The sequence below is a fragment of the Camelus ferus genome, chromosome 32 (genome assembly GCF_009834535.1).
Source record: "Camelus ferus isolate YT-003-E chromosome 32, BCGSAC_Cfer_1.0, whole genome shotgun sequence".
NCBI classification, from domain to species: Eukaryota; Metazoa; Chordata; class Mammalia; order Artiodactyla; family Camelidae; genus Camelus; species Camelus ferus.
The window spans coordinates 3,736,285-3,747,253 of record NC_045727.1 but is presented as its reverse complement, the minus strand read 5'-3'; the positions used below and the strand labels follow the sequence as shown (position 1 = coordinate 3,747,253).

At 49.1% G+C, this 10,969-nt stretch overlaps 1 protein-coding gene across 5 annotated transcripts in view; it reads right to left on the bottom strand.

Moving 5' to 3' along the window:
- Window positions 1-7,344, bottom strand: part of CUX2 (cut like homeobox 2) — a 241,094-nt gene extending 233,750 nt beyond the window's left edge. For all 5 annotated transcript variants that reach the window (XM_032471785.1, XM_032471790.1, XM_032471787.1 and 2 more), the window contains exon 1: window positions 7,007-7,344. In XM_032471785.1, the coding sequence (XP_032327676.1) occupies window positions 7,007-7,069 (63 nt within the window). In that variant the 5' untranslated portion in view covers window positions 7,070-7,344. The remainder of the gene's footprint in view (window positions 1-7,006) is intronic.
- Between the last annotated feature and the right edge of the window lie 3,625 nt (window positions 7,345-10,969).

The following is a 10,969-nucleotide window of genomic DNA, read 5'->3' as shown; positions in this document are numbered from 1 at the left end:
GCCTCATGACCCTACAGCTGGACTGACCCACAGCAGACCCTCAACCAGGGCCTCTGCTCCACTGTTCCCTCTGCTTGGCACACCCCTGCCAGTCTCCACTCCCTGCCCAGTGTGGCCAGAGCTCTCCATTTGTACGGGACACTGGACATCTGGATTTTCTAGGTAACATCTCCTGTGTTTTACATGCTGACAATTTACACAGAAGTGTTTTTAAATATTGCACTAATCTAGACAGACACATCTGCGGGCCAGACATAGCTCCCAGTCTGCAAACTCTGTGGTCAGAGCTCCCAAATTACAAAACATCACATATAATATTAGTAATATATTAATACAGTAAGCCCCCAGTTGAGTAAAAGAGAAAAGTGCCCAGAAATCTCTAAAACAAGCTTGCAAGACCAGCAAGTTCCAGGAGCCACTGTTTATTTCGTTTTCTCACCCACTCTCACTCTCTAAAAATACCAACTACAAGAAGCAAGGCACTTACAGAACAGGAACCATGTGCTCAGCACTGTGCTGAGCACTGTCACAAAGTGCTTTAACTTTAAGAACAACCTAAAAGGTGGAGACCACTATTAATCACACTTAGAGACAAGGAAATAAGGCTCAGAGAGGTTAAGTGACCCATCCAAAATCACACAGGTGACAGAGTGTGACAGATTCAGGACTGGAAGCCAGACAGGGGCCCCTCACTGTGCTGGCTCTTCATACTTCCCTCTTGAGGGAAAGAGTACAGAACAAGTTTCTGGAACTAAGTTTGATCTGACTTAATCCTCCATTGAAAAGTGGAAAACTTCAACCATGCCACAGCCATCACACAGACCAGCAGACCAGGTTCAGCAAACCATTTGGTCCTAAGGCCAAATCCAACCCACTATTTTTGTAAATAAAGTTTTATTAAAATACAACCATTTCCATTCATTCTATTGTCTATGGCTATTTTCGTGCCACACTGGCAGAGCGGAGTGCATGCAACAGAGACTGTGTAGCCCACAAAGCCTAAAGCATATTATCTGACTCTTAACAGAAAAAGTTTGCCAACCCTGATGGTTAGACCTAGATGGCTTCCTACAGTGTCTAGAGATGCCACACCCTGAGAAGGTTATGAGGTCAAAATCTTCAGGGAAACGCCGTCCTTAGAGATGTGGAAGCACATTTGCACATTAAAGGGGGAAAGGGTAGTAGAAGCTTCTGCAGCCTTCTTTAGGCTGACTGGTCTTGGTATCTGGGCAGAGATCAAGTGAAAAGGAGAAGCCAGCCGTGGGAAGATCTGGAGGAAAAGAGTCCCAGGCAGAGGGAACTGCAAGTGCAAAGTCCCTGAGGAAGGAATGTGCTTGCTGTGTTAAGGGACAAAAAGATGGCCATTGTTACTGGAGCAGAGTGAGCAGGAGGAGATAGGCTGGAGCCAGAGCCAGAGAGATAACACGGGGGCAGATCATATGGAGCCTTACAATCAGGAGAAAGGACATTGGATTTTAATCTAACTATTATGGGTATATACTCCATATCCTACAAAACACTACAAACCCTTTTTGTGAAGGGCTCTTCAAGGCCTAGAAATTATGAACTCCATCTAAGACATAATTTCTTGTCTCAAAAATCTGCTTAAAAGGTCAATGGCTCCCAATCACGCTCCACAATGGGCCCCCAGGTCATTAGAAGACAATGTGTTTAACTGGCACACAAAGTATGTCAGCATCCTTCCCCTTTACAGCAGATCAGATGGGCACAGCCAGCGCATGTGATGGATTAAGAAATGGGAGACTCGGACTGTTGGGTGGTTTCCCCAGGAGTGCTAGAGGCTGCACTATCCAGCTGCTCTTCCCACCTTTCCCCTCTGCCTAGTGCCTCCGACTTCCCTGACACCTTCGATATACGCCACTGTCATAAATAAAGAGCACCCCCTAGACAGAAAAATCAAACAGACGACTGAACCCTGAATTCCAAAGCCAGGAACAAAGGCAGGCCACCACCTCAGTCCCCTTCCCACCCTCAACCCCTGCCAGGCTCAGTCTCTGAATTAGATAACTGGAAACCGCCAGAAATTCAGCCCTTTCAGAAAGTATCAGAGAAAACCAGTTTATGGACAGCCACGTCCACCATCATCCAGGACCAAACTTAGCACCAGCCAAGGTGCTCTCGTTTGAAATCCCATCTGCTAGAGGAAAGGTTACCACGACAGAATGTCAAGTTCGAAGACAGAATTCTCTTTTTAACAGGAAAGGTGTGTTTTCTGGTTTTTGGGTTTTTTTTTTTTTAAAGGAGAAGAAAGGAAGAAAAAGGAAGAGAAAGAAGAAAAAAGCACCACCACTATCAGAAAAGCTGTTCCCTCTGGCCAAAATAGCACCGTACTCATCTGAAATAACCCACTGAGACGTCTATTTGCTTCTTTAGGCTTGTCCATGGCTTCTCAATTTTCTGCAGTGAATTCAGGTATTAATAAAAGAAACTTCAAGACCTCCAACAGCAAAAACGATCAGAGATGAGATGCTGTTCATTTTTCTTCCAACACTCAAAGAGAGAGCCCATCTTTGGGAAGCAGTTTCTATCGAGCTGAGAATCCAAAATTTTGGGAGGCCCAGAAGAGACTGCTGGGTTCTTTAAATAAATTCTCAACACCTGTTTCTAGCTTCTTCAAAAAAAGGCCCATAGGGTGTGGCTTCCGATGAATTGTAGAGGCAGATGGAATCAGGTCACCCACTGGCTGGACTTGGAATGGTCCAGGGGGCTGGCCAATTGTTTGTCTTATTCACAGAGCTGCTGCTAGAAATCCCCCCATCCCCCCGCCCCCCACCTCTCCCTGTCCTCCCCCTCCAGCCTCCCACAGCCCCCATCTGATGCCAACCCGTCTGATGGGCCTGGGCCACTCCGAGCCTGGTCTGCCCATTTCCCACCCCGGCAACGATTCTATTACGGCAAAGTTTCCAAAGTTAGGATTCCGCCAACAGAGCTGATAGCTTATTTACTGCTGTCATCTAAAGAAAGAGGAATTTTGACACATTGCTAAATGATAGCACATTTAGATAAGTCAAGCTGTCAGAGGCTCTAATGGATGTCTAAACTCTCTGTGGCTGATATGTAAAATTTATGCACTTCAGAATATCATAAGGTTATAATATTTTAATCACATCCACACTCTTTTCTAAACTTTGAGCAGGAAAAAACATTCCATCAAGTCCCATCTCCCATGCGCCAAGAAACTAAGCCTTCCCAGAAGTTTCTCCAAACTCCTTGTAAGAGTCCAGCTTCTCTCACTCGGTCCGTCAGCCTTCCTCCCTAAATGCTCACACCCAGAGGAGAATTTGCCTTTTCCTTCAAAATTTGCACAATGTGGTCCCTCCAGCCAACTTCTCTCCTCCCAAGAATCACAGATGTGCATTTGGACTGGGTGCCCTCAATTCTTGTTAGCTTGATTAACCCTCTTTGAACACACACACACAAAAGATATCATGGGAGACTGGACCCAGAGCATCGTAAAAAAAGTGGCAAAGTAAAGCAGAAAAAGAAAATCATAAAGGTATGAATCCGGTTACGACGATTATACACAGAAAAGCCATAAAAAAATACTGCATTAGTAATGTTCACCATAAAGCAATCTTATAACCAAATGAAATATGCCTACCATTAACTTTGGGATAGAATTTTATTTCTCCTCGTTTCCTGGACTGCTAGCAGCAGAGAAAAAAAGCAGCAGCAGCAAAGAAAGAGGAAAGCAGTTTCAGGGGACCTGGAGCAGGGTACCACACGTCACAGCACCTTTACCATCATCAGCCCACAAGTCATTAAGACCATTGACTGACTTCCATCCTAGGAAAACAGCTCTGCTATGTCTGGACACAGCACTAGAAGGAATAATAACCGAACTGCTTCCATGTTTGAAAAATACATACTTCCGCAGGGCTATATGCGGGGCCAGTACAAGGTCACCTTCCTTGCCAGGATCATGGTGGCATCAGCAGCATGGTCTGGCCTGGGGGTCTGGCCTGGAGACACAGGCTGCCTCGGCCACTGTAACGCTCAGTAACCAGGCTGTGTGAAACCACTGAACATGAACAACCAAGAACTGAAGCCACACACCTCCTCACACTCACAGCAGCTAGGCAGTGTGAAGAGTGGGCCCAAAGCTCTTGCCCTGCACAGGGCCTGGGGTAGGGGCCCACCTTTCTTTCCTACACGGATCTTGGAACAAGCCAGCTGAAGTTTTCCTTTCTGGCTATCTCTCCTATATGAGGAAAGCGGGAAGGGAAAAAAATGAAAATAAAAGTGTGGCGTAGGAGTCATTAGCATTATGCACAAGAGATGATCCCAGGCAAAAGTGCTTAGGCTTATAATCCGTTTCCACCAAAAATGCCATCAGTGGGGGGAGGGGGGCACAGGCCTGTTGGGCAGGAGATCAACTGAGCATTTCAGGATGAGAGTGCAGACCATGGCAGATGTGAGGACCTTAGTGTTTGCATGCGGCCACATTTACCTCTTCGCTCTCTTAAAAGTGTGCAGCTTTTCAAACTCCCCCAGGGACCCCACCCCCACTTAATATCTATGTAAATGAGCTTACCCCCTTCCCCAGAGCCCTCGCCTTTTGTGCCAGACACGCCAGCCATTGTCTTAATGAACAACCCCCCTCCCTGCCCTATGTACACAGCCTGTGCAGGGAGAGGTCTTGGCCCCATTTCCCCATCACCCTAACAAGGCTCTCCACCACCCTCCACCTTCATCCTTTCCAGTTCAAATTTGCTTTTCCACCTCAGCATCTTCTAAAATCCTAACAAAGGGTTCCCAGATCAATGGGAGTCCAACTGGAATCAAGATTTGGGTGACCTCAACCGCTTCACAAAGGACCCCTGAGCCCACGAAGGAAGAGAGTGAGGTCCAACCGCACCTCCACCTCAGCTCAGAAGTCAGCCCCGTGGGAGCCGCACCCACACCTCAGCATCCAGCCCCAGCTCTCACTCCACCTCTCGGCTGCAGCCCGAGCTCCCTGGATTGAAAACGAGTTATCTAATGAAAACTGTGTTAACTGACATTCTGGCCAACCGAGAGCAAATACCAGTGCTGTAAATCTCGTCGCGGAAATTTTCCCCAGCCCAGAATAACAATAGGACCCTGCAAAGGGCTTTCGCCAGCCCTTCTGGTTCCTCTCCTCTTGTCTGCCACGTTCTTGTCATTCCTTATGTTACAGAACATCAATCATAAATAAAGACGCTGTCCCCCAGTCGTGCCGGGTCTCATTTACAAACATTAGCAGGGAATACGATTACCATTGGCCTTCGTGCCAAGCCCAATGTGGCTGCCCAACTCTCTCTCCCCTATTCTCTCCCTCTCTTTCCCTCTCTCTCTCCCTCTCTCCTCCATCCCCCACTCTTCCAGAAAGGCCACTTTAGCATCAACCAGCAAGCACAGCTCACAGCCCTGCCTGCCTCAGCTGGCCACCAAACTGTAGCCCCAACTCGAGTGAGGACCTGGAATTGCAAGGCACTCGCAGTTATTAACTGCATGCCTCAGTGCCCCGATTTTCTCTCCAGCTCAATAGCTTTGAGGGAGGGGGCCTTCGGGGAGTTGGGGGTTACGAAGGAGGGGAGCTGGGAAGCCGCCAGGAGAAGGGAGGTACTGGAACCACTTATCAGAAGAAACTTAACGAGATTTGCAGGCGGATTAAAAAAAAAAGTGGGTCCCCTTTTATCTCCAGACTGATGCTCTTGCTTCTTCCGAGAATGTCAAGGCCAAGGCAGGATGCTTTAATCGCCGGGTTATCAGCACCACTTCCCCGCCCCTGGTTCCCACCGCGGCTGCCAAGACTTTGAGACTCCTGGTTTTGGGGGACTTGTCAGGAGCACCGTGCAATATCTAGGAAAGGACAGTGGCTAGAGCTGTGCCTCCAGTACGCATTCTCTGACATTCCACCCCACTCCCGGACCCGCCTCCTATGGGGTCAGTAGAGAATACCCCCAAATCTGCAGGAGACACAGACTCCCAGAGAAAAGTGGAATGCGGATAAAGTGCTGGAGTTTGGGAGGGAGTCGCCCTAGGAAAGGAGAGGGAAAGAAGAAAGAAAAAAGAAGAGACTGGAGAGAGGATAAAAGAGAGATTCGGCGGGGAGGAAAAGCAGGAGGCAGAAGACAGCGAGGGAATCTCCCATTTAAAAGTTCCCAAGGGCCCGAGAGACCGGAGTCACCTGCTCTGCGCCGCTCCCGACTCTCCATGGCCCCCGAGGCAGGAGCGCAAACTTGCGCGCGCCCCGGGCCCATCTCCACCGCCCGTTCCCATCTAGACTTGGAAAGAGGTTGGAAAGGGAAATAAGGCAAGAAGCAAAGACGAACCCCGAGAACCCGGCCCGAGGAGAGGTCTGCCGTCGCAGGCGGCCAGTCTGGAGGTGGTAGCTGCGGCGGCTGGGGCGGCAGCAGCGGCCCCCGGGTGGCGGCGTGTCCGGGCTGCGCAGCCAGGCGGGCGGCGACGGCGGAGGTGCCGGCGGGCGGCGGGGCGCAGAGCCGCCTCCTTGCCAACCCCGGATGCCTCCTCCTCTCTCCTCCTCCTCCCTGCCCGCCAGCTCCCTCCCTCCCTCCCTCCCTCGCCCGAGCCCCAGCCGGGCGCGGACAGGCACGCGGCGCACTCAGCGGCCTCCCCGGGCGCCGCGAAGTTGGGAGGCGCGCAAAGTGCGGCGCAAGGGGGGCTGCCGGGGCCGGCAGCCCCCTGCCCGGGACCACAGCCCCTGTCTTCCCCGCGTCTGACTCGGCCGCTCGCCCGCCGGCTCGCTCCCCGGGCCGTGGGCTCACTAGCGCTTCTCCATGGTCGCGGTGGCTAATCAATGATTGAACCGAACAAAGAGCAGCGGCGAGATCAATTCCTAATACCTATCGATGGGCAGCGGGCAGCCGAGCCCCAGCGAACCCCAGCAGTCGCCTCCCGCCGCCCCGGGGCGCCCACTCGCCCTCCTGGGGACCTCCCCAATGCGCTCAGGGCGCGCCCGAGGGCTCCCCAGGGCCGCGCGGCCGGCGCTGCCCGCACTAACCTGGAGTCGCCGTAGATCAAATCGCTTCCAATATTGAAACATCGATCCCACATTGGCGGCCATCTTGGGGGCTATTCGAGACGCACACACACAAGAGTTTGGCTTTTCTCAATGGCTGCACTCAATATCCGGGCTGGACTCCCCCAGCCCCGGGGCCGCCGCCGGCCGCCCGGGCCCTGCGCGCCGCCGCCCGGGGCCCCTCGGGCGCCCCCCGGCCTCCAGCCACCCGCTGCCCCTCGGCGCCGCCGTGCCGCCGCCGCCGCCGCCGGGCCCGGGAGCCTTGCGCCCCCCCGACCCCCGGAGGGCGCGGGCGGAGCGCGCCGGGCGGGGAGCTCGGCGCCCGCCTGGGGGAGGCGGCCGGGGATGGGGTGGGAGGGGAGGGGCGGGGGGGAGACAGCCTCTCCGAGAGGAGCTGGCGCCGCCGCTGCCCTGCCTGTAGCCGGCTCCCGGGCCCGCGGAGCGCTCGCTGCATCTCCCCCCCAAGTCCGGGGTCGGTGTGCCGCGCGATTGCACTTGACTTTGGCTTTTTGCAAACTTATCAATACTGACGTAACGTGCTGATCAATGCAAAGGGAAGTTTAGGAGGGGGGGACTGCGGGAGGCCGGTGCGCGGGGCGCCTACCCTCGCCTTTCACCTGTCTACCCCCCACCCTCGGCATTGCATACTTAAAAAAAAAAGTTAATAGTTTGCAATGCATTTTTTTTCCTTTTGCAATCGGGGCACACACAACACGTGCCTCGGGCTGCTGCCGCTTCTCGGCCAGCTAAGCTTCGGATCCGAGGGCAGTAGCCCGCAGCTAGGGCTGCGTGGACTCGCCGGCCAGCGGGCGGGTGAGAGCCAGCCAACGGGCGGGTGGAAGCCGCCCGGGGGCGCCACTGAGTCGTGGGAAATACGATTGCTGCGCACAATTTCCAGCCATTATAATATTATTATTGGAGGGCGGCGTCTTGGCCATAGCTCAGGGTTCTTTCCGGGGATCCTTTGCAACAGGAATTCCTGTAATTGTTATTATGTTCAGGAGTCTTTAGTCCAATTACATGGGCTACCCACAACTTTTGAATGGGAGGCCTTTTTTTTTTTTTACTGTTATGATTATTGGAGAGGGTTCTCAACCAAACCTCTGGAGCGCTTCCCCCTCCCCCCCGCCCCAGTGGGCTGGCTTTTATTGTTATGATATGTTGAGGGGCCCTTAGCCTGGTGTTAGGGGGTGTGGATCATTAACAACTACAGAGGTTTCTGATATTGTTATCATTATTCCGGAGTCCTCAGCCTAGGTGGGGACCCCAGGTCCTTTGCTGTATGGGCCTCTTTTATTATGACTGTCTTTGAGGACAGAGCCTTTAGCCTAGCTGGAGGGAAATTCTGGTCTTCTGCAATTCCTCAGATGCTGGACAGTAGGAGTGACTACATTTCTTTTACATTTTTCCCCTCTCTTTTTGCCTCTGTGCAAGCCAGAGGTCCCCTGTCCCCTCCCAACGTCCCCTCCATCACCAACACTTCTCCAGGCCCAGAGGGGGGTCACTCTCCCTCTCTGGCAAGTCCCCCTGCCAAATCCCACCCCATCCCCCTCCCCAACCCGCAAAAGGGGGGCATTTTCCCCCTTCTACCCTGGGCAAAATATTGCTTTTATACATAACAAATGGAAATTATATTCTCTTTTTATGATCCAGCTTGGACTTCTGACATCATTCTTGGTCTGGGACAATAGATCAATACAGAAGGTTATAAAAAAAGATAAAGTTTAGAAGAGTTGTAAAGAAGAGAGAATTGTGATGGATATTTTTGATGATTTTCCAATATTTGTGTCTGGGAACACGTGCCTCAAGGCAATTAAAGTTTTTAATGTAATGTAAATAATTGTTTCATAAATGCTTCAGAAGAAGGTGTGATCTTTCTGAGCAATCACTTGAGCTGTTTAAAAAATGTAATGTGATTTAAACAAGGATACAGTATTTCTGTTACCAACCCCATACATTTTCCATGAGGCCTGGGTAAATATATTAATGCACAAGTTGAAAGACTCGTAAGACTAAAAGTACAGTGTTCACCAAGACGTTATGAATTAGGCCTAGTTAGCAATTCCGAGTGGCCTGTTTCCTTGCCAGATTAAATTGCACATGATGTGTGGTTTATCTCAGCTCTCGGTAACTTCACATTTAAATTACAGCTCTCATTCTGCAAAATGAATTTAGGGAAATTTCATAACTATCACACGGCAATTTTTTTTAATGGCTACATTTTCTCCTGAGCATCTGTAAAGCTTGCAGCTTCCTTGTCTTTGAGTCTGTTTTTTAAAGACCTGTAATAGAAAATCTGGAGTGTGAAACCCTTCAAAGCAATTTTTAACAAACTAAGGCTTTGATGAAAGATTATTTTAAATTTACGTCTGACATCATGTAGCTCCTGATATGATGTACCAAGAAGGACACAACATCTCTTCTGTGGTATTCCTGACAAAAGTGCATAATCTGAATCTAATTGTGAAGAAATATCAGACAAACCCAAACGGAGGGGTAATTCTACAAAATAAACAGCCTGTTCTCTTTTAAAATGTCAGTGTCACATGAAACACACAGAAAGACTGAGGAGCTATTCCAGTTTAAAGAAAGCAAAAGAGATTTGACAAGTGATTAAAACGTATGATCCGGGATTTTCTTTTACTATAAGGTGCATTAATTGGAACTAATGGCAAACTTAGAATAAATCAATAGATTATAGATAACGGTACTGTATCAATGTGAATGTCCTGGTTTTAATCTTTGTACTGTGGCTATATAATAAAATATCTTTGTTTTTAGAGAGAACACTGAAGTATTTAGGGGTAAAGGGAAAGCCATCATGTCTGCAACTAGCCCTCAAATAGTTCAGACAAAAATAATATGCATCTATTTATTTATCCATATCTACCTATTTAGAAAGAATGATACAGCAAATGTTGCAAAATATTAACATTTGAGGATTCTAGAGGAGTGTAGACAGAAATTCTTTGTACTCTCCTTGCAACATTTCTGGGAATCTGAAAATATGTCAAGAGAAAAAGTTAAAAGAAAAATAAATAAATTAAATTTATGTCTGACTTTGTCTCAGCTGTTAGGGACTATCGGGCTTCCAAATAAAAATTCTGCATGAAACTTATCTACTTTCCTGACTGACGTAGGCTCCACCTTTGACCGAGCAGGAAATTGCCACAGCAAACATGCTTACCGAGGAGCAGCGAGAAAATCCAATAATTCAGATTGTTTTAAGTCTGTGATATTTTTAAATGACTTAATGCAGTGAGTCTCTGAAGAATTCTGACAATTTTAATGGTAGAAACTTGCAGTCCCACTGAGGAATGGGTTGCTACATAAATACTGAATGATCGTGTCTTTCTGTCTGGGCTGAAACATATTAGCTTTGCTTAGTGGCTTATTGCTTTATTCACAAAATAAATTTCAGCCGTCTCTCCCCGCCATATTCCAAGTGCATCATGAGTCTGTTATTGGATGTGGGGGCTTATATTCCAAAGGCAACTGTTACCATCTCAGGCTCAGCAATAATGAATTAATAAGCAGTTAAGTGTTTACCCCCAAAACAGAGTTAGCTGGGGAAATGATATTATTATGGGTGGTGCTTAATGGAAGACGGGAAGCCAGGAAACTCAGACTTTTTCAGCAATCAGCCTTGGATTGGGGAACTAAAGTACTAAAATATTAAATTTTTTTTTGAAAAACTGTTTTTCATGTTCTTAGCACATTCTCCCTGCCACAAACACACACATACACAAATATACAAAAACTTAAGCAGGTTCCTGGTTGATTCCTGATTCTCAAAGACCCGTACATCAAGATGAGTATTTAAAGATTACCATGGAAAAAAAGACACCCTCTCCTCACCCCAGAGAAGGCAGAGGGTGGCCTGGGGCAGCCTATCCTAAAAGCAGAAGCAGAAAGCCAGATCCTTTGGGAAATTCATAAACTGTG